The sequence below is a fragment of the Hermetia illucens genome, chromosome 1 (assembly GCF_905115235.1).
Source record: "Hermetia illucens chromosome 1, iHerIll2.2.curated.20191125, whole genome shotgun sequence".
Taxonomy (NCBI): Eukaryota; Metazoa; Arthropoda; class Insecta; order Diptera; family Stratiomyidae; genus Hermetia; species Hermetia illucens.
Genome location: NC_051849.1, coordinates 65443426 through 65468078, shown reverse-complemented (window position 1 = coordinate 65468078; position 24653 = coordinate 65443426). Strand labels below are relative to the sequence as shown.

The window sequence follows — 24653 nt, the reverse complement described above, 5'->3', positions numbered from 1 at the left end:
ATAACCGCCAACTAAAGACGACGGACAAATGCTACCACCACCAAGTATCGAAGCAACAGTCGGTGCAATTCATCGGCTTAAAAATCATAAGTCGCCAAGAGCCGATGGAATTACAACCGAATTGGATAAATATGGAGGCGACCAATTACACCAAGTGGTTCATCACGTTATGCTCAAGGTATTGGACAGCGAGTCAATGCCTGACAACTGGCAGAGAGGCATTATCTGTTTCATACTTAAAAAGGGAGATATCATGCAGTGCAGCAATTTTAGAGGTATCACGTTGCTGAGTACCATCTATCTCCTCTATCTTGCTAGGCAGGAGAGCCCCCCCCCCTCTATGTGGAAAGCGATGGAAAAACTATTGGAATTTGGACACCAGTTGCACCATCTATAAATCGACTTTATATGGCTATGATAGCATAGCCAGGGTAAAACTGTACATGGCCATGAGAGAATTCGGTATCCCGACGAAATTGATAAAACTGACTAGCCTGACCCTGACCAATGTGAAAGGCCAGATAAAAGCAGCAGGATCACTCCTCTCCACAGACCTTTCAACATCAATAGCGGTCTACGACAAGGGGATGCCCTATCATGCGTCCTCTTTAACCTGGCCCTCGAGAAAGTGATCCATGACGCTGCGGTAAATTCAACGGGTACGATCCTCTTTAAGTCCAGCCAACTACTGGCCTATGCTGACGATATTGACATCATGGGAAGAACCACCCGAGACGTAAAAACTGCCTTCATCCAGATCGAGCAGACGGCGATTGAAGCGAGGTCTTGGGCTGCACATCAATGAAGGCAAGACAAAATATATGGTGGCAACGTCAGCACCGAAGACGAACCAACCAACAACATCAAACGCAGACATAGACCTTTTTCAGATTTTTCGGTTGGGTAGTTTTTGAGAACGAGTCCATTAAAGAAATCATCACTCTCGGCCTCTCCCATTCCCCGCCTTTGCAACAACTGTCAAAACTAATACCGGCAATACTAATGCGGTTGTTTTTTTTTAGGTGAAACAAAATTGACACCCCCTTTTGCATGTATGCATGAATGAATATGCACTTGTATGCATTTGCAGGTGTGCGCGCATAGTCATGTTTATTCCCAGGTCGGATAGGTGGGAGAAAAATAACTCCCCACATAGATGGAATCACGACCAAGGAGGATATCCGCAACGCCTTTGAAAAGCAGTTGGGACTACTTGGTTTGCATAATTCAGCAATCAGAGAACTGAGGAAGGCGATAACGCAGCGTTCAAACTGCTGGTGACTAGTAAAGTTAAAGTAGGTTGGGTCACATAGCGGCGAACTGCACCAGTGACTGTGACAGGTCAAAAAGATGCAGAAAAAGTGGGGTGGGAGAGGTCATATTTTCAGGGAACACCGGGCTGAGCCCGAATATATGTGCAAGGTTGATACAAATTAATCTCAGCCACAACAAGGCAGCGTAAGACCTTCTCTCACAGACCATCAATGAGAAGACAATCGAAGGTGCCATAATCAGCGAGCCTTATCACAATAATAAGAGCGGTGCCTGGACTACAGATGTAACTAGCAAGGCGGTAATATTGGTGTGTGGAAATCAAGCCATTCAAGAAATGATGGAGTTTCCAGAAGTTGAATTCGTCAGGGCAAAAATAGCTTGCATCTTCATATTTAGTTGCTATGCTCCACCAAGCGCAACAATAGCAAAATTCGAAGGACTGCTAGGTATGCTAGTCTCGGATGCAAGAAGTCGAAACCCCAGAGGTCGTATCCTGGTGGAGCCTTGCTCGGAGCTAGACTTGGTGCTTGGAAACACAGGAAATATTTCCTCTTTTCGTGGGCAGGGCCGGGCTCAATAGTTGATTTGACATATGTCAGTACCACACTGGCGACGAGAATGGCATGGTTTGTCAGTGCGGGTTAAATTCAGAGCGGCGACCACGCAATTTTTCTGCAGATTGGATATGAGCAATGCGGCAATGTGCATTCCCGCGGAGTGGACCAGAGGTGGTCCGTGGAAAAGATTGAAGAGGATGCATTCATGGAGATGCTATTGGGATGCCACAATGCCGATGGTGTGGCTTCAGAAAAGGAAGAGCAAATGATGGGAGGTATGACGAGACCATGCGACGCTGCTGTGCCACGGCGTGAGTCCTCGCAAAAAGCCGGTCAAACTAGTGGTGGTCCGTGGAAAAGATTGAAGAGGATGCATTCATGGAGATGCTATTGGGATGCCACAATGCCGATGGTGTGGCTTCAGAAAAGGAAGAGCAAATGATGGGACGTATGACGAGACCATGCAACGCTGCTGTTCCACGGCGTGAGTCCTCGCAAAAAGCCGGTCAAACTAGTGGTGGAATGAAAAGATCGCGGAGTTGCGGACTGCATGTTTTCCAGCTAAAAGGAACTGCCAACGATCTAGAGGAATACCGGACTTCAACAAGAAACCGGGAACCTTCAAGGTAGGCGACACGCAGAACAATATTGCTATATATGATCCCGATGGACATTCTGGCAAGTGAGGCATACTGCTTGTATGAGAAAAGTAGAACGAATGCACCTGAAAAGGATAAAGAATACCGAAAGGCGCAAGGCGAGAGCCGCTGGAAAGTGGCAGCAACGATGAGGTCACTCGCAAAGAGGTCGCCAGACCCACATTTGATTCTTCGTATTGAGAAGTGGACGACACGGCGAGATAAACTATCATCTGATGCAGTTCCTGTCAGGACAAGGTGGTTACATGAAGTATCTGCACCAATTCAGGCTGAATGATTTCCCTTTTTGTCCTGAATGTGGTTGCTCACCTGAAGACCCGAAACATATTTTGTTCCACTATCCACGATTTTTCTCAGAGAGGAAGTGTCTGGAAGACTCCCTGAAAATCAATCAAAGCCTAACATTGAACCGGTTTTACTAAGGTTTTGTGTTGCAATCAAAACTTTAATAAAAATTATATTAAAATGTTCACCACGACTGAAATTACAGACGTCAAAACGAGAGTTGTTTCTATGGCATTTATCACGACATTAATGTTGTTTTTAAGCTTTTGTGTAAAACCAAACTCTATTAGAGTCGGTGGACCGTCTGTCTTCCTGTTTGTATGCCCGCCTGTCTGTTACGCGCACTCTTCTCGAAAATGCCTAAATCCATTGCCAAGAATAAGGAGGCCGGTACTGTCGACGAGCGGGATGAAAAAGACCTCGCTAAATACCAGGCGATTGTTGATGAATACAACAGCAAACGCCGGGCTGACGAGCAGAAGGCGAAGCCCATCGCTCTAAAACGCAACCGATCTCAAGACGAGGTCGAACAAGATAAAAAGCGGAGTAGAGTGGGAAGAGCGCAGACGCCAAGCAACATACGAAGGAAATTGTACAGCAACCGTCAGCCGGCGGGCCGCGTACTGCGAAGGCCTTCAGCGATGTGGCCAGGAGTCACTTATGGGTGGCGCTGGCGGATGGCAATTCTGCTAGCGGCAAACTAACGCTGGAGGTGTGGACCAGTGTTGAGGCTAGGCTGTCGGGCATGGTCTATGAACATCTCGTGGAAACCGGAGGCAAACACCCGGGACTCACTCCCCACTTTGATTCATCTCAGGTGGTCCGTGGGTTCCACGTAATAGCTTGCATGGACCAGTTCTCTAAGGACTTTCTCGGCTCGTGCGTCGCTAAGATCAGCGACGCTTGGGAGGGCGTTAAGCTCAAGATTATCCCTTACGACGAGATTCCCAGGAGACCGGTCGCTCGCATTTGGTTGCCGAAGATCCGCATAGAGAAGGACAAGCTGGTCCATTTCCTGCGCCTTCACAACCCCGGGATTCCCATGGACGACTGGGTTGTTATAAAGGAGGAGGAACCTCAGATAAACAGCTAGCCCGTACTACTCCGCATAAACGAGGAGTGCCTGGAGGCACTGAAAAAGGCCGATTACAAAGTGTGGTTCGGAGTCAGGAATGCCAAAGTAAAAGTGTTCCGCTCTGCAAAACCGGACGACGACCTTGACCCAATCGACGCCGCCAACGAGCTGTTGGAGGAGATGACGATCGACGGTCCCACGGGGGCTGACGAACCCCCCACGCAAGCAGATCATGCTGAGAGTAACGCAGATAAATCTGCAGCACTCGAAGTGTGCCTCGGCTTATCTGCTCGTCTTCCTCTTAGAGGAAGACGTCGACATCGCATTAATACAGGAGCCCTGGGTCGGAAGCGACCGAACCATCAAAGGGCTCCAAAGCAAATATTTTAATTTATTCCACAGCACAGGAGACGCTGATCAGGCTAAACCTAGAGCATGTATTCTTGCGAGGAAGAGTTTGCACTCTTTCCTGTGCCCGGACCTGAGTTCCAGTGACCTAGTTGTGGTCCAGCTGGAGCAGGTGGGGGCAGAGAACGTGTATATTCCCTCGGCGTACATGGCTCACGACCGATCAGCTCCGCCACAAGAACTACAACATCTGACGAACACCATAACACCAAAGAAAGCCAACCTGCTGATAGGCTGCGACACAAATGCAAGGCATACGCTTTGGGGCAGCTCTGAAATCAACGAAAGAGGTGAGTCATTCTTTGATTTTATTATTACTTCAAATCTATCGGTGTGTAACAGGGGCAGTACACCAACCTTTCATTTCCCCTGCTCGGAGAACTGTGACGGTTGGGAGGAGGTCCTTGATATCACCCTAATAACCGACAACGGGATTCTTAGGGTGGAGGACTGGAGAGTGTCTGACCAAAGATCCTTCTCTGACCACAGTTAGATACTCTTCAGTCTAGATCTCGCCGCAGAGGTCTCCAAGCCCTTTAGAGACCCCAGGAGGATCGACTGGAGAAAGTTTGGTCAGGTAATTAAGAACAAACTCTCCGGTGCGCAAATTGGTAGGATTGGCACGATAGACGAACTGGAGTCAAAGGTCGGGGCTCTGGAGAAGGCTTTTGATACCGCCTTCAAAGTCTCGTGCCCTGCTAAGTACAGCAAAAAGACCCTGCCACCGTGGTGGAACGAAGATCTCTCTAGTCTCAGGAAGCTGACCAGAGAAATCTTCAACATCTGCTACAGGCAAAAATACTGGCAGTCATACAAGGACTGCCTAAAGAAGTACAAGTCGGCCATCAGGACCGCCAAGAGGCGGTCTTGGCTAAACTATTGTCAGAACATTGAAAGCACTAGTGAATCCGCGAGGCTCAATAAGATTCTGTCCAAGGAACATAAGAGTCTATCCTTCCTTAAAAAGTCAGAAGGCTCTTGGACGGAATCTTCTAGTGAAACCTTGGAGCTGCTGGTGCAAACGCACTTTCCCTCCAGCGAGGAGGACTGTGAGTCAGAACCTCGCTTGGAGGGTTTGCGGCAACCCCAGCTGTGCGAGACTATCAAATCGGTAATTACCGGGGATAGGATCGGCTGGGCTATAAACAGCTTCTCCGCATACAAATCTCCAGGCCCAGATGGCATAATGCCAGTCATGCTACAGAAGCAGCAGGAAAGGGTTGTGCCGTGGCTTGTTGAGATTTACCGGAGCTGCCTCACTTTAGGATACGTACCGCAGTCCTGGAGGCGCGCACGGGTGGTTTTCATACCGAAAGCGGCCAGGCGCGGTCATGAGTCCGCGAAGGACTTTCGGCCAATCAGCCTGACCTCTTTCGTGCTGAAGACCCTAGAACGCGTCCTGGACATTCACTTAAGGACGATTATGGAGAGAACGCCTTTCTCTAAGTCCCAGCATGCCTACCTCAAAGGAAAATCTACAGAAACCGCCCTCCACGAGGTAATTGGCACGGTTGAGCGGTCGCTGCAGTACAAGCAGTATACCCTTGCTGCCTTCTTGGATATAGAAGGAGCTTTCAACAACGTCAGTACCAACGCCATCAAGGAAGCCTTGACCGGTATTGGATTGGAGGGATATCTCACGCATTGGATTATATCCATGCTGAGTACCAGGATAATCCAATCCGATCTGGGAGGCAACCACTTGACCAGAGCTGTGAACAGAGGCAACCCCCAGGGTGGTGCTATCTCACCGGTGCTCTGGTTAATAGTAATGGACAAAATTTTACGTACATTAGACAGCAGCGGGGTGAAGGTGGTGGCGTATGCCGACGACTTGGTGATACTAGTATCTGGGATGTTTCTGTCCATTATAAGCGACATCATGGAAGGAGCGTTGCGAAAGGAGTGCCTGTGGGCCGCAAGATGCGGACTCAGCATAAACCCAACCAAAACGCAACTGATGCTATTCACCACCAAGACAAGGATACCTGAATTCCATCTACCACGGCTGAATGAACAAAGATTGGTTCTTTCCTCTAATGTGAAGTATCTGGGTGTAATCCTGGATCCTAAGCTAAATTGGAGGTTGAACATAGAACTGAGGGTTAAGAAGGCCTGTATAGCTTTCTATGCCTGTAAGAGAACCTTTGCCAAGAAATGGGGTCTCCGGCCGAGGATGGTTCTCTGGATGTACACCGCTGTAGTGCGTCCGATCCTGACGTACGGATCTATTGTATGGTGGCAGGCTTTGAAGAAGAAATACAATAGAACGAAGCTTAATAGGATTCAAAGAACCGCGTGTGCAGGTGCTACGGGGGCTCTGCAGTCTTGCCCGGCAGATGCTCTCAATGTACTCCTGCATCTCCTCCCCCTTGACCTCCACATCAAATATGTTGCAGCGTGCAGTGCCGTCAGACTACGTGAGTCCGGATGCTGGGCAGCGAAGTCCTACGGCCACAGCAACATTCTAGATGAAATACCTCGAGAAATCTGGGCATCCCCCACGGACTATGTCACACGCAAGCTGAACTTCACGAGAAACTTTGCTGTGGACCTTCCAACCAGGGCAAAGTGGAAGACCGGCGGCGTGTTGCAAGACTATGACACGGTATTCTTTACGGACGGATCAAAGATGGCCTATGGAGTCGGCGCGGGGGTTTTCTCGAATACACACGGTGTATCCAAGTTGTATGGTCTCCCAGGTTTCACCAGTGTATTCCAGGCGGAAATACTGGCGATATTGGAAGTCTGTCGATGGCTGGAGCGTGATTCGAGCCCGAAGCGTAACATAGCCATTCTGACCGACAGCCAAGCGGCCATCAAGGCCTTGTACTCAACGACGACATCTTCCCGGTTGGTGGGGCAGTGCAGAGACAGGCTCAACCATCTGGGCGGCACGCTCAAGATCACTCTCCTCTGGGTTCCCGGGCATAGGAACATAGAAGGGAATGAGCGGGCTGACGGATTGGCCAGGCAAGGCTCTGCTCTTGGCAGTCCCTCGGGGAACACAGTCGGTGTTCCGCTGGCGGCTGTCGGGGGCCGAGTCTACTCGCACTACCTAGCAGCCGCGGGCCTGAGACGGCGAAGGCTTACAAGCTGTGCCAAATCAAGGAGAATTTGGCCCGCTTATAACATAGCCCGATCACGATAGCTCCTGTGCCAGACGCGTGCAAATGCATTCAAGATTACGGCGGTCTGCACGGGGCACTGGCCCATAGGGGACCATGCCGCTAGGCTCGGCTTACCCTACAACTCGCATTGCCGAAGCTGCGGAGAAGGAAGGGAAACCCTCATGCACTTTCTCTGCGATTGCCCGGCTCTGGATCGAGTCAGGCTGCGGACACTGGGTAAACCATTCTTTGGGGACCTCAGTGAGATTTCTAGTTACAGGGTCGGAGAGCTGCTTTCCTTCGTGAAGGTTTTCCAATCTCAATATCTGTTCAAATAAAATCAATAATAGTATATTATTATATTTTGTGAATTTGCTGCGAACTCCCTTAGGTTCATCCTCGATACATTTCAGTAACATCGCTTCTAATCTGGAAATCTATGCCTAATTCCACCACTATTAACAAAGTTATAGTTGACCAAAGCTGTCCCTATAGCGTCAACTTTCTGCTGCTTAAGAAATAAAATGCCAATATCACATCGAATTAACATCAGACGTGCCCAACACACACACATATTATAGGAGATATATACAAACGGAGTGTGTAGCCAAATATTAATAATAATAATAATCGTTGGCGCAACAATCCATATTGAATCAGGGCGTTAAAATATATTGGAGCACTTCATTGAAGACCGTAACGGTACGCTACAATATACTGTAGGAGCCAATTGCGCTCGCTCGAGATTATTATCCTGATTTGACTCAGGTACTCATTCATAGCTGAGTCGACTGGTATCCGACATCCAGTCACGACAACAAATCTTTCTGTCACCAGCGAGATTTGAACCGCAACCTTTCGCTACGACAGCCCACCGCTCTAACCGCATGAGCCATCAGGTCAATCAAATATTTCTACATAAAAAATTCGCAAAATTTGTCGTATTTAGAGGGCCGAGCTTCCGGTTTCTGACCTGTTTTTTATCTGTTTTAAGTGAACATCTGAAAACTTGCTAAATAATCTTGAACTCTCAGTATGAGTTGCGTCTTAAAAATACACTCAAAGTGTACACTGTTCGTCATAAAAAGCCACTAAAAGCAATAGAAATTTGATAACTAGTAACCTCTACATTTCGAAACTTTACTACTACCGAAACGTCAACAACACCTCAGACAGGGACTGACCTCACAGTCATGACCATTGACTATCGAAAACGGACTATAATTTGTTTCTGAAATGTCCCCACGTTCCTCTCGTTTTCTTCAAGTCGAACGAGAATTCCAACGATAAAAGCTGAACATTCTGAGCTTAAGCGAAGTAAGATGGCAGTACTTACTGCAATGCACTTTTGTAATCTGAAAAACCAAGTTATAGCAGACACCAATCCGGTGTGAGATTGTTTCTCCCAGCTACCACAAGGGACATTGTCATGGCCAGGAAAGGTTTCCGACTGACTGACAACGGAGATTTCCGATATAGTGGAGAAGGGTGTTCTCTATGAGCAATTACACATAATTCAGGAGAGGCTTCCTAAAGACACCTTCCGATCGTGATGGCTAATCGAAATGCCAAGTTGGGTCCTGAAAACGCTATGCTCGAATATATGATGGAAAAACACGGTTTTGGAACTTTCAGCACTTCCACGTTGGTGGCACATTGTTCGATTCTTCACCTTCTTTTCATTAATTTTGAGTAGGCTTTCCGACAGCGTGAACAGGAAGTGAATCTGCCGTGCTGTACGCAGAAGGGGCATTTCGGAGAAACTAATAGCTATTATTGGTGCGATATATGACGGGGCTAAAAGACACGTGCTGCGTCGAAATAAATTTCAAATTAACTTGAGGTCCAAAGTGGGGTCCATCAGGGTTGTATCTTTTTCTTGCTATCAATGACATTCTTCATGCTGCCTTGTCAATAGATCATTACATTTTTCTTCAAAGAGTTCGACTACGCCGATGTTATTTGTTTGCTCTCTCGCTATGGTCATGGAACTTGGCCAAATGGCTTTGAATTTGAAAAGATAGGCAGAGAACTAGAGATAAAAACGAAAAAAACCAAGGTTTAGTCTGATGACCTGACACCCTCCCTATCTAAATTAATGGGCATCCATCATCCATGTATATCTAGGAAATGTGGTTTCCGCCGACAGTGGAACCGAAGTGGATGCTCTTCGAAGCATTAACAACGCTAAATGCAGTTATCTCAACACCGACATCAATTTGAGACTGTTCTGTGCTACTGTCCTTTTTGTGTTGCTATATGGAACTGGCACATGGACAGCGGCCACCACTATTACTGAAAGGCTCCAAACCTTCATGAACACCTGCCTGCGTCATATTATCGGAGTACGGTGGCCTGATGCAATTTCGAACAAAGAGCTTAGTCAGCGACCAGGCCAGCCATCAGTACGCAATGTGATCGGAAGGCGGAAGTGGCAGCGGATAGATCACATATTAAGGAAAAGCGCCAATTGCATTGTTTGCTATACCACCCAGTGGAACCCACTGTTCCAAGATGGCTGGCGAATGAGTCGCTCCAATAGCACTTGGTGCAGAACAGTAGAGAAGAGGTGCGAGCGTCTCAGAAAATCTTTTGCGAAGTCGTGGAATATCAAACTTAGTTAAGTTTAAATGCAGTTTTTTAGAGCAAGTCTTCAAGATGAAGCAATAAAGATTCAAGGAGACGATAATATATGACCAAGCAATTTCAAAATGCATCCGGAAAAAGATGGTGTCATAAAAGAGTGTTAATTCGTAATAAGTATGAATTATACTTGTATAAAATTTCGATACTTGGCTTCACAGGAAAAAATTCTCAAAAAAAAAAACGAGTTACGAGTTTCGTCCTCAGAAGAAAAGATACTTGAAAATGTATTCTATTGAATCAGCAGAGAAAAAAATTCATGAAAAAAATCTGAGTGTGGAAAGGGCCTTCAAGAGTAATATACCAACAATTCTAAAATTACCAGTTGAAAATGCCTCTTTATTAACTCAGCAGTAATTGTATTCATCAAGTGTCTACTGGAAAATCATGTTACGTTGGTTATTTCCATATCGCTTCATTGGATTTATTCCATAACTCGATGAAATGCGGAAGCGATGAACATTTATTGAGAAATTATTTATTATTTAAAAATTAAATTGTTTGAGTTCTGCGAAAAAATTAAACAAATTTGATATGGAATAATACAGAAATTGTTGTAGAATCTATGCACAAACATAATTGGAATCAAATTAATTCTGGATCAGTTTTATTAAAGTTATTCAATTGATCAGTTGTCATCGCCGGAAAAACGATGATATTTAGTGAAAACGTGGTAGCAGTTCGAAAATCAAGTGTTATGTTATTAAGTCTCTTATGTCAAGTAAAGTTGGTCGCTAGGTTGGTAGTTCTTTTTTAATTTAGCTACTTCCTGTGTGCAAACGAACATTAAGGGGAAATGTATGCATATGCATATACTGTTTATGAAATATTCTGGCATTGAAAGTGAAAACTATTATTTTATTTTATATAATGGAGTAGAATCTACTCTGCGCACAACAAATGAAGGCCATTATCATCGTTACACAGAGCAGAGGGTGCCTTCGGTAACACAGACAACATTAAAAAGGAGAATATTAGTTACTGTTAAATACGTACGAATATGTAATAATTGCAATTAGCGAATATTTAAAGAATTTACTCCCGCTCTCTCTCTATCTATCGTTCTTGTTTTTATCTGAACTCTTCCTAATGCTAATGAATAATTCCCCTCGTATTTTGGACTCAGTTCCAACCCTCCACTACAAGTATCTTCAGCGCAATCGGTATGCAGTAAACCTCGGGCAATGGAAAGTATCATGCTTCACATTCTCATCCGTGTGAACGCATCCGGTACCGTGTAGTGAATTATCCTGTCCAAATCAGCATAGGTATAAAGAATAGTCTCCTTGTCCACTCAAGAACTGTGTCCTCTTGGCTTCTTTCAGTTCATGTTCGTATATCCGGTATAATGGGGTATGTCTAACGACCAGTTTGTGCCTCGTCCCATCTTTTTTGCCATTCACGATGGAATTCCACCACATCAGTCGTAAAGACGTTGGCCTTCATTGGCCAGGCTTTCTATGGAGAGCATGCATATGCTGCTGCACTTAAACAATACGCCGTTCTTAGTTTCCTGCAGTTTACCTTGCCTTTCATCGCAATTGCCCATTAAGGTGTTCTGTAGGGTAGAATGGAACTTTGAGCGCAGAAGACGTGGGATTTGTCTTAGCCCATCAATGTTAGGTAACATCCTCAAAAGCGTTGCATACTAGATATATATTTTGAAATGAAGTAGGCGTACCTCAAATTTTTAAGAATACTTTGGCCGGCGGCGTTGCGACATGGGCGAAATGGTATTCGTCTTTCCCAGTTTCAATCCGACAAGAAAAAGTATTCAATAACACGTAATATGCCTTTTCCCCCCATCATAACACTACTTAGTTTCCCAATTGCCCCCCTCAATTGCATAATTTCAAATACTTAATTTTAATTACTTAAGAAACTTAACAATTGGTCACTTTCCCCTAAATTCAAGAATGCAATTTCATTTGAACCAATTTAGTCACAACTCTTTATTGCCATCCAACATTGTGAAAAATAAACGTTGACCCTTTTTGCTGGTACATAAACTTGCCCAGTGAATGTACATAGTCACACAGGCCAACCAAGGGTAGCTGCTTGCACTTAGCTATGCAAAATTTGCGTTAATTTTTGCTTGAACTTGAAGGCCAGGGTCGACGGAATTAGAAGTGAAAGGGATTGGCTGGTTCGTGCAATTTTCGAGTTGGTGCATTGATTATGACCGCAATCCTGGCATACATTATCGATCCCAATTTTCCGGGAAACCATTCCTTGGCCGGAAGACAGGAATCCGGCGTCGCAGAAGACGAAGTCATCAACTGAACCAAAAGAGGGAGACAATTTTGGTCTTTTTTGGGTGAAGGATAGGACGACAAAGTTGATCAATGGAAAGGATAAGAAAGTCTGTCAATTAGACTGGGACAACTCAACAATGTAAATAGCTTCCTCGTTTGGAAAGTACGCTGTTTTGGTTTTAACACCCAGTCAACGTCGACATTACATGTAAAAGAAGAAGCACATCAATGGATTATGCTCGCAACAATTTTTATATGGTGACATTAATATTCGCTTTCTCTAATCCTTAAATGTTAACTGAATTTTCTTACAAAAGAGAAGAAGCAATAATTATAAGATAAATAACCAAATCTATGACGAGCGGTTGTTCATCAATCCTGGAGCTCTGGAGGAGGGTTGTTTTAACCTTTTACTATCTTCTTCTACTATGTTATTTATCATTTTATCCTATTATTTCAGCTTTTAATTCTTAATGCATATTGTTACTTTATCTTCCGAATTTAATTTCGGTTGATGCCGAATTTTACCTAATACTAGCACTGAGTGCCAAGCAATTAGGCTCGGATGACCCTACCTACTTAAAAGACGAAGGCGCGTCCATCCATAATTCCCCAAAACATCAAAAACGTATGTGTGCTTCAGCATGGTTTGAACCAGAGAGTGCCAGGACATGTGAGAGTGCCAGGACATCCAGAGAAGCCGTGAGGGATTTAGGTGCAATATATTTGGCTCACAATATAATGGGAACTGCAACCACCCACCCCCGCCAAATTTCTTCGATTTTCCAGTGGCTCACCTTCCTCTCCTCGTATTTCCGTTCAATGTTGCTATTACGGGAGTTTTAATGGCGTATCTATTTTATCTATTATTTTAGATTTTTTTTGTCCTATTTCCTTCTTTTACTTCTTATTTATTACTGATTACTTACTTTTCTTACGTATTTATCAAATTATTTTATATCATCATTTTATTCGTATTTCTTTTATCATTTTATTTTACTATTTATGTTGCTATACCTTCATGAATTTTGTTCACTGAGTATAGAAACATGAATTTGAGTTAATTTCTGTGATTGAAGAATTTCCTTTTCCCCTACTTCTCTCTAGCTACGCAGAACTCTTTTTATACAGGGACATCCTCCAATAGAATGGCTTGAGGATGCCAAGGAACCTCGAAGCCGCGCCTCATCATACTGGAAGAAGGAAAATCGATCAAAGATGTGATCCGCCGTGAATTCTCCTTTTCTATGGCAGCACTCGGATCCGAAGTTTGACGGCTCCACGCACTCGGCCGAGCCGTTCCTTTTTTCACTTTCCAGGTATAGCTCTCGTATTTGTCATTTGGTAAGCTCGCGCAAATACGCCTGTTAGCGAATTTCAGGATCCGGTGTGGACCCACGCGTCGAAAAGGGTACGTGAATTTTTGTAGAATGACACCGGATGCGTCGAATTTCTCAAAGAACCCCTCACATTCCTGAGCCTAGTAGCACAGAGGCACACAAGCACGTATCGTTGGAGCTTCAATATTTGCGGGCAGAGCTTCATGGTCAGTGTAGTCATGATTTCAGGTTTCTTGGATAGCTCTCTCTTCTTGGTCGTCTTCCACCACTCAGGATGGCCATCGTTTACTGTATGATATCCGCTCAAACAATTTGCCAGTAATGTTGGGCAGATATATGAGTCTACACGAAGAAGGTTAACTTCGCAAGCGCGATATTCATCGTTACACAGAGCAGAGATAGTTTCTCTGCTACGCCTTTGTTTAACGCATTTGATGGGGTCACCTGTTAATCTCTGAAGTTGTAGCGGCTTTCGTAGAATGGTCGTTTCTCCGAGGACGATGTTAATTCCTCTATTGTGAGCAATATCAACATTGTTTTCGAACAAGCTCTGGGAGAGTAGATCTAGAACTGCACGGCAATGCATAAACTTCATTTGAACCGGGTTATGAAAAATTTACTGCTTCCTACAATGTGACCGCTGTCATTATTTTTAACTTCACTGTTCGTCACATTTACGGAGCTTCACTATGCAGTTATACTGTAAACGTTAACGCATTTATAAATTGGGCTTTGTTCTCCTCTTCCATTACGAATTTTGACTGTTGTTTTCTGTTTCGGCTGGAAGACTTAACAACGCTATCTGTTTATCACGATAACCTTTCCTAACTCGCAACACTTTTAATTCAAATCTCGGATATCATGGTAATTTTGTCTAAGTCCTTGGACTCGATTACCATCAAACTCTTGGCCATTTTTGCAGTCACTGCGTTAGCTAATGTCAGCTAATTTTTCTTTGGCAAGTTTTCAGCCCGCTGTAAGGTCCAGGAACAGTTTGATTTATAAGTGTGACCAGATTCTGATCGAGATAAGATCTTCAGTGTAATCAGTGACATTTAAAATTATTTGTTTTAGGCAAATTTATTGGACCTTGACACATCATGAGTAAAACTTGAAATCTATTAAAGTGAACAAAATGACATACTTAATGTTATACTATAATCTATACATAAATGAACCCGTCATGTACCCATATATTTTTACATAAGAAAATTCGCAAACCGTTCACAACTAAAGTGCCAAGCTTCCGGTTTTCAACTTCAAGAAAGAGAGAAAATTTAAATTTCCTACCCTGAAACCAAAACCAGCCCACATTAAAAGAATATTAAAGTTAAAATTTGAAGAGGGGATTCTCTCTTCAGAAAGATGACCAGAAAAGAAGAGAAGGGAGGGAAGAGCGAACACAAAGTGAAGAACGAGAAAGAGGGAACCTTCTGCAGAAAGCTACTAGGTAAACTGAAAAAAGTGATGAGTTTATAGTAAAGTTGAATTGTAACTTATTCTTGTAATCTAGTTACCATTCGATAACTGCATGCGCAACTTTCACAACATCATCGGATACAGCGTGAACCAGAGCTATACTCAGCTACTCTCCTTTGGCTTTAGCATACTGTAATCAATTTGCGCCGTTTGAAGAAAGGTATGCAGGCTCCTGCAGTGGCACCAAGCGGAAATATTTTAAGGGTAATGGATTGCCTTAATTTACTCTCGCCATATAATCTCCACGAATAATGGGTCTCAAAGAACATAAATCACGATACCAGGACGCTTGAGTCAACAAGGTGAAACTCCCACAAGGGGGTCAACCGCAAATCCCCGAGCCGAAAACAATTCCACCAAGAATTCGCCTGAAGCATACTCATTTCGATGAAACTCCTGACGAAACTAAGGAAGAAGTCCTTGAAACCGCAAAGGGAACAATAAGTCTATGTTATGTCGATCACAAAAAGGAAGTGAATCGTTCAGATAGACGAAATCCGAATTCTTCCGGGGGAGATTTTTGTGCTACGATTCAAATGAATTGGACCACCTGCATAAGATCGGCCTCACGGCTTCCCTTGATGTCCTGAGACTTTCGCACAGTCTGGTTCAAACCATGCAGAAGTACACCATTCTGCGTACGTGCTCGATGTTGCGGAGAGTTCTCGACGGATTCTCCCATTAACCTACCGCCGGCCACCACCACCAGCGCCCCTTTAGTTTTTAAGTAGGTAGGAACGTCCGAACCTAACTGCTTGGCACTTAGTATTAGATAGAATCCGGCATCTGCCGAGATTGTAATAACTCGGAAATAATAATAAAGGTTGTTGACTCAACTGTCCAATGTTAGAGCACTTCATTCAAGCCCGTAACTGTACACTACAGGATTACAAAACTCTGTAGGCGGTAACATAGTCAGCATTACGCTCGCCCGAAATTATTACCCTGATTTGACTCAGGTACTCATTCACAGCTGAGTCGCCTGGTATCACGCGTCAAATCACGATACAAATTTCACTGCCACCAGTAAGATTCGAACCGCGATCTTCCGTACGACAGCTTTGTGCTCTAACCATTGGGTATCCGGACACTTTTGAGGAATAGGAGGAAGAAAATTTGTGATAAACAAATTCTTTTTTAAGAAAAAAACTTCGTACTTGCACACTGATTATACTTAATTGTCTGGCACAATTAAATATTATTTTGCCATGTGCATGAGATTGGTTCACTCAAATTTCTCACAGACTAATTCGATCGCTAATCGGTCCGACCAAAAACTTTAATCAATCCTGATGCATAGGCTAAATTAAATTCCACCTGAATAACACTATACGGAACTAGATTCCTGATAAGTTACTCATATTACAACCTGCAGTTCGCGAAAATAATAACAAAACTTTTGTATATTCTGACACTAGTAGACAACCACGCTCGAATCCGATTAAATTCTCGTGGGGTCATCGAATATGCCATATGGTGGAATGCTTTTGTAAACTGGCATTTCGCAGTTTACAATCAATTGAGTATGTTTCATTAAGTGTATGAATATACAAACGCTGACATAAGAAAATTTAATGTAGATGCAATTAAAACAATGGATTGAATATGACTAAAATATAATGCAATTGAAGCGATAAATTGAATATGATTAAGATAAGATAATGAAAAATCTATTGATAAATGAATTGATGCAGCGGGCCTCCTTTCATATTTTCAGTGAGTTGTATCTATGCTGGGCTCTAGGACGATCTGGACAATGCAGTAAACATTCGGGAGTATTATATGACTAACAGGGGCGTTACCAATCTAATGATAGTGAACACAAAACGAGGTGTCAATACATTATAGTTGGAACCTCGGGAGGAATCTCGATCTATGCCAAACAAAGTATCTGATGTCAGACTTCACCAATTCGTGGTGAGCTGGTGCGGGAATTAGGTATCAATATTACCACACACACAAACCACATTCCTTACCTGCGAAAACGTAGGTAGCACGCGTATGTAGTCGGTTAGGATGTTACAGGTGTCATCCATCTGAATAATGCCGATACCTCCCAATGTAAGTTCACAGCGCCGCCCACTACAAGTCATGAATACCGTTGCAGCTCGGTTAGCGACATATAGCCATCTGTTACTCGCCACTTATTCTTCCCAAGTAATCCTCTTAATGGAGCAGTGCACAACGAGCATGTCGGCTTGTATGGCTGTTCGAATACGGCGTCAATCGCGAGGATTTCTTTGGGTAGGGAGGTGAATTGCATTTATTCACAATAGCCAGACTCCAGTCTCAGACAAACTATGGACTGGAGCGTCCTGGACTCTGAATCGGGACCGTTTGACATACTACCTAACGCGAGGCCTATTAAGTATAGGAGCAAATCCCATGGATTCAGGAAGCGTCAGCTATCCTGGCATCTCTCTTATCCATCGCTCTCTTTCTCGTCTTAAAAATGCCTTGAGTGTAACGTGCTCCTCGTGTCTTCACTCTACAGTCTGGCCTCAATTATGGTATCCGGGAACCCAAGACACCTTTCCATCGAAAGGTGATGACGAAGGCGCTCCCACTTTCTTCAGAAGAAAAAGATGTGGCAGACATCATCCATCATTTCCTTGCAATAAACGCAGTCGGACAGTCGTGATTTCCCGATTGCGTGCAGGTAAGATTGAAAATGCCCGTGTCCGCTGAGTAGCTGGGTTAAGTAATAATCAACCTCCCATATTTCCCTCACCTTCTCTGGGGTATATATACGTCCGCTCAGCGGTATAGAGACCGATTGGAATAACTCCCGCTATCACCATTACAGCTGGCTCCGAAACGGTACGATAGGCAAAGCCCCTCGCTAGGCGCTTACGATACATTTCCTTACTGAGGGAGTCAGCCCATATTTCGGAACCGTTAAGGAGGACGGACTGAACCGCGCTCATCAGTAACCGACGCCTGCTAGACAAGGAACCTCCGACTTGAACATCGCAAACATTCTAGCCGCAACCTTGTCAGGAGTGTTGCGAATCTGGTTGAAGAAATTCATCTCATATCTATCATGATGCCGAGGTATTTCACCGCCGGCTTCGACAAAACCATGGTTTTGCCAACCTGACTATGAAGGACTGAGCTCCAGAGCTAGGAAGCCGCCGCATCATCATTCCCAGTGGGCGCTGAACTTGCTCAACCGTGCATGCGGTAACCAGTGCCGCAACATCGTCCGTGTATTCGACCAGATGCTATTCATCGGGTATCTCGAGTCGTATACGGCGTTCCAAAGGACCAAGGATAGATCACTGAACCGCTCCCGATGATACTTTCATTCTGCGCTATCCTTCCTGGGTCTCTTAGAGTAGGGCAATAGTTCCTCAATATCCGCAATAGGTTACCTGGAGTATGGAAACGATCTTCCAATGCCTGAAGCATGACGCACCGCCTCGCAAAATTAAAGACCATTCTTATGGCGAGGGTCATAAGGTGCTCCACTCGCCGACAGTGGCGGCCTCAGCAGTTTTACCGCTTGAATCACCTCCTCATTAGCATCAATTATGGATCATCTCGCTCTAAAACCATATTGCGTTGGTGAGTAATTTCCCGCAGTGCATATTGCGTCAGTCAGCCGTGGCTTAATGAGATTCTCAAGCAACTACCCCGCTGTGCTCAAAATACTGAGCGGATGATATGCTTACAGCGCCTCTGGGTCGCCTTTGCATTCCAGCACAAGTCTCGCAAACTTCGAGCGGAAGGGAGAAACACGTGCTGTCAAACATGCATTGCATGCGCCGAGTAGCAAGTCCGGCTTGTATATACATGCTTTTTTGTCCTTTATGGACAGGACTGCCTCTTCTAGTTGCTTTCCAGTGTAAAGTGGGCATTTCTCAGTACTCACTCCCTCATCAACCACGCCACTTCGAATGAGGTGGACAGGAAAAAGGACCTGCACGATTTTTTCCATTTTCGCTGCTTCCATAGACCAGGACCGTCGATGGACACCGAATTTTTTGAAAAGTAGCTTATGCCCGGAGCCCCATGGCTCTCTGTTTTCGTCGTTAATTAGCTCCTGCCAGCAGTGTGCCTTCTGCCTGATGATTTCGCAGCGGAGTTCCTTTTTTCCACTCTTATACTCTGCAGTTCTAAGCGTCACCTCGTCTTGACATCTTGCGCGCTCAGCAATCCGCCGAAGTCCTAGCAATTCCTTTGTAAGTTTGCAATTTCAGTCGTCCACCAATACACAGGTAATTTTCTTGGACGCAGTTTCTTTTTGCAAGCCAATGCAAATTTTGCCATGTTGATTTTCCCGATGTTCCGGTAGGTGTTTGCCGGACGGCAGAACATTGGGAAGAACTGTTTGTCATTTCGAAGAAAAGGCCGTGAAATCTTCCTGTATCTTGCATCGTTGAACCATTGACACTAAGCACTCCAAAGCAAAAGGGTGTCGGAATGTTGGAGTGCCACCGGTATTTAGGACAATTAGTGCTATCCTAGCGGCCATCTCCAAAATCTTTTTGCCCCCATTCACGGGCTCTGGCATTAAAGTCTCCTTCGGCTAGAATTCTCCCTTCCGTGTTTCTAATCTCGTCCTCCAAGGTGGCGAGCATATTTCGTTCGTTGTGAGGTAAACACTGAAAAAATATCACTTCCGCACAACGAACCCAAGCAAAGCGTCCCCTCGACAATAAGTCCGCACTCGCATTTTCGTATTTCTCACCCAGAAGGCAGCAGCATACTACGATGGTGAGCTCCTATCTCGGTACGGTTCACTGAGAAGTAACAAGTCAACTCTTCTTTCTTGCACCATCTGCCCCATCAGTTCCACTCCTATGCATGCTTGCTTGCAGGATGTGAATCATGGTGCTTGACTTTTTGCTTTCTGTAACTCTTAGTCAACTTCGACTTTGTTACAGTGAAGCCACTGCTGCCGCATTCAACTTAAGTTGTTGCTGCTGGATTTTCTGCTGTTTTCAACGCTGCTTGATCCGCTTGGTTGCCACCTCCCTGTATTGGAAAGTTCACTTCAATCCTGAGATTTCAATGCACCGCCTTGTGATACAGAACGTTTTCGCTTAGCAGAGCTAGCCTCGGAAAATCTCATTTTATGGTCATTTGGTTTATCAAACGGTAAGGAACATAAGTTCATCTTTCCAACTTATAACCTCAAAGATGAGTGTTACTGAACTGTAACTGCCCGGGCTGTTCCGTCGTCTCCAGGACGGATAGCTCAAATACATACTAATTTCCACTTTATCGGTGGTGTTTCTCTTTCCCTGACCAATACCAAGTGGCCAGGTTTCGTATACGGAATTTTTTGTCAAATGCAAATACTCCTGAGACCACCTGTTCAAGAACATTGCTGCCTTCGTTCATAGAGATCCCATTGCTTACGATCGGCCTCCGGGAAAGCGTTGATCGGTCGATAAATTGATAAGTGGTCATTAGACAGGGCTTCAGTGTCACCTGGATTCCAGGAGAGCGGAACAACCGGACTGGAGTTCATGCATGGCTAGATCAGGCAGAATGTCGCAGTAAATTCCTCAAAAGTGTAGTGTTTTGCTGATTTCACGGCTGGTTACAAAGGCCACCAAAACGTATTGGGGAGACTAGTACGAATTTTCAAATGATGCCATCTTTGCTGCGATCTTCTCTGATGCTGCTACTACTGCCTCTTATATCGCTTTGTCGATTTGTTTTTTGCTCCTAATAAAGCTAGTGTCGTGATCACTTTAGTTCCCGGTGCACATGAGCCGCTTCAACGAAGCAAGAAATGCCTCTATCAAAAGCTTGCTTAACAATTTATACTGTACATCCTTCGTAATAATACATACGAAGACGCAAACATAATAATAATAATCGTTGGCGCAACAATCCATATTGGATCAGGGCATTGAAGTGTGTGAGAGCACTTCATTCAAGGCCGTAACGGTACACTAGTAGGCAATGTGATCAGCACTGCGCTCGCCCGAGATTATTACCCTGATTTGACTCAGGTACTCATTCACAGCTGAGTCGACTGGTATCCGACGTCAAATCACGATACAAATCCCACTGCCAGCAGTGAGATTTGAACCGTGACCTTCCGTACGATAGCTTTGTGCTCTAACCATTCAGCTATCCGGACACGCAAACATACCCCCTTAAATATGAAGCTCGTCTGTCGACACCAGCGAATTGTGAAAACGCCCAGCATGCGTTGAGTTCCCCATATGATTAGGAAGGTGACAAGATGATTTTTCGGCAAGAGAATCGGATGCTTGTAGTCGTTGTATATGTCCTTCGACTCTGAGCAAGCTTTATTGGCCAAGGAAAGACTACAAGCTTAGTCCTTCTTCAATTTGTCAATCCCTTGGCAAATTCCACTTCTTACAATAACCGCCGTATTCACAACCGACTGCACATTCGTCCCTTCTTCCAAGTAACGGCACGGTATATGTGAGCCCTCAGCAACTATAAAAACGTTTCAAAACATTTTCTGATTGGGCAATGCCAGTGAAACAGGCTAACCAAGAAGATTCTTCTATCCAGAAGCCACGGTCACCACAAATGATGCTTTAACAACTTGGTTGGAGAGATGCCTCTTGAGAGTTGACTTGACGTGACCGTAAACCCAGAATTTATCACTGAGTGTCTGCATCTTAGCAACCAGGTTTGCTACGTAGTTTTCTAGCTATGAAAACGTCTTCTTTATCCATGTTAAAACGATTGTGGACCGTCACCGGGTTTGGAGATGACGTCAAACTAACGATAGTGGCACAACATATCAAGGAAATCGAGATCCTCAGAAATGGAACAATTTTAGAAAATCAGATCCTGAATTGAAAACGCTGATCTTGTGTGTGTCTATCGAACAAGCATGTCATCTTGGCAAACAAAGTCGTCGCCTCTATGACACCACTTATGAAATCGGTAGATATCCAGGCATTTCGAAGTAGAATTAGCGATGACATGAAGAAGTTAGGTACTAGCTAACATGTACACGGAGGATATCGCACATACTTTTAAAAGTCCAAGATTTTTCACGCATAGAACGCAGGAGGAAACTGTCTGTTGCCATCCGAGATTATAGTGGACACATTTTAGCTTCAGAACTGATGAGAGCAGTAGAGAAATTGGTAAAAGTGGTTTACAGTGCGCGGAGGATGGAGGAGCTTAAAAGAAAGATAATGAATAACAACAGCTCGCGACATAATGCTGTAATGGCGATGGAGATGGTTTTAGTGACCTAAAGTTTCATATAAATGCACGGCAGGAGCGCAGTAGCAGATTTTGTACCTTGATTAAAAATTACATGAACATGAACCGATTTTAATAAGCTTTTGTGTTCCACAAAATGTTACAAACAAGGACATTTGTTGAAAAACAAGTAGCTTCCTCCAACCTAGAAATTTTTAGGTAGCTTTTTTACTGATGAAGGGGTAAGTTGCTCCCAAAATATATATCTACATTGAAAACTAAAAATTTGCAGTTTGGAGGAAGATAGCAGACAATATCTAATTTCTAAGGACATTTGTGTTAGTTGTCCCTAGCACCGTACTACTTCTAGTATCTTCCCTACTATATATAGCATATAAACTATCGCTTTTTTCGCCACAGCAAATTATCATATCAGACAAATTCAGACAGTTGCATTGACTCCTCAACGCTTGATTGTTCCCACACTGATTTCAAATATCGCACCATTGATGGGTCATGTAATAACCCCTTCTATCCATCTTCAGGAATGGCCAACACAGCGTAATTATCTGTTAGATATTTTCAATGTCCTTACGTTTTATATATTTATGCTCCTTAGATATCAAAGATTATTGGCACCAAATTATGCTGACGAAATACATTCAATGCCTGTGTCACGAAGTAGAAATCCTTTACCAAGTGCTAGACTTCTTTCTTATAAAGTGTTTGGACGAGATACAATTCCTGATCCTCATTTCACATTACTAAACATGCAATGGGGTCAACTGATTGCACACGATACAAGTCTTCACTTGGAGAATGGCGTTCCTGGACTAAAACCCTTGGAAGGTAAGCTATATTTGGATTAACAAGGCTGCACCTTTCAAAGTGACCAGTTTTAAAGTCCATCATCTAAACTAACCTCTTTTTAGAAAAACTACAAATATGCTGCAATACCTCAGGCAGATATGAAAAACGGATGTCAGCATTAATCTGCCGCCCAATTCCTGTGCCGAAGGACGATCCATATTTAAAAGGCAAAGAGTGCATCGATTTTGGTCGATCAGTTACTGATAAAGATTTTAACTGTCCCAGGACAAAACATCCAACTCACGCCGAGCAACTCAATGGTAACACGCATTACTTGGACTTATCCTTTGTATATGGAAGCTCAGGAGAACTCAGTTACGCTTTAAGGTTATTTGACAAAGGGTTACTTAGAACTAATGACTTTAGACGTAAATGGCCACCTAGGCCAGAAAACCCGGAATCTCAATGTCCTCTTGGTCGGTCTGGAGGAATATGTTATGAATTTGGGGATATTCGCGGGAACCAAAATCCTGGTCTAACAGTTCTACAAATTGTCTTCCTTCGTGAGCATAATCGATTGGCACGAGAGCTCCGCAAGCTGAACAGTCATTGGGATGACGAGACTTTATTCCAGGAAGCTCGAAGGATTAATATAGCGCAATTCCAGTATATTTCATACTACGAATGGAGCTTGGTATTTTTTGGAAATGAAAGGATGCGACGATATGATCTGATCTTCAATACTCACAATGGTGAATATGTCAATGATTATGATCCGCACGTTCAATTAAGAAGTATTCAGTCTTTTCAACATGCAGCATTCAGATATTTTCATGATCAGATTGTGGGTCTTCTACAGTAAGCATAAAATTTAAATTGTCCCCATAAATTCTCACTTTAATCCTACTACAGTTTGGTTCCAGAATCCCGCGAATTTACTAATGATACATTACGACTTCTCAATCTGATAAACAGACCTGCCTTGATTGAGAAAGGATGTAAATATAACTCATTTCTACGAGGACTAAGTACCCAGCCAGCAAAGCTGACCGACACAAATTTTGATACTGAAGTAATTCCCTTTACAATTAAAAACCTCTTGTTGTGTAAACCCTGTCTTCATTCAGATCACCGATCGCAGCCCAGGAGAGTTGAGGTCTGTAGACATTCAGCGAGCTCGAGACCATGGGCTTGCAACTTATAATGATTTTAGAGAGTATTGTGGACTAAAGAGAGCGAAAAGTTGGCAGGATTACTTGGATTATATACCGGAAAAGGTAACTTTTAATTGGTATAGTGTTGAATTCTATTATAAGCAAGTTCTTTTCCAAAGCACCTTGACCTATTGAAAACAATCTATGAATCATTTGAGGACGTTGAGCTGTCAATCGGGGGTGCACTAGAGCAACACGAACCCGATGCATTACTTGGCCCCACGTTTTTGTGCATTAATATTCTGCAATTCAAAATTTTGCGTAAAGGTGATCGGTATTTTTTTGAAAATGGAAATCAACCGTATCCTTTTACAAAAGGTTGAGTAGCTATTTGAAATTCTCGTCCTAGAAAAGCAGTTAAAGGTGATTTGTCTTCCAGGACAACTAAAAG

General features: G+C 43.9%; 1 protein-coding gene across 1 annotated transcript; it reads left to right on the top strand.

Moving 5' to 3' along the window:
• The first annotated feature begins 2216 nt into the window (after window positions 1–2216).
• On the top strand, window positions 2217–23910 carry LOC119651297 (peroxidase-like). Its single transcript, XM_038054859.1, has 4 exons — window positions 2217–2458; window positions 22659–22799; window positions 22858–23087; window positions 23171–23910. Exons 1-4 carry the CDS (start codon window positions 2217–2219, stop codon window positions 23908–23910), a joined length of 1353 nt encoding a protein of 450 aa, XP_037910787.1.
• Window positions 23911–24653: the final 743 nt, after the last annotated feature.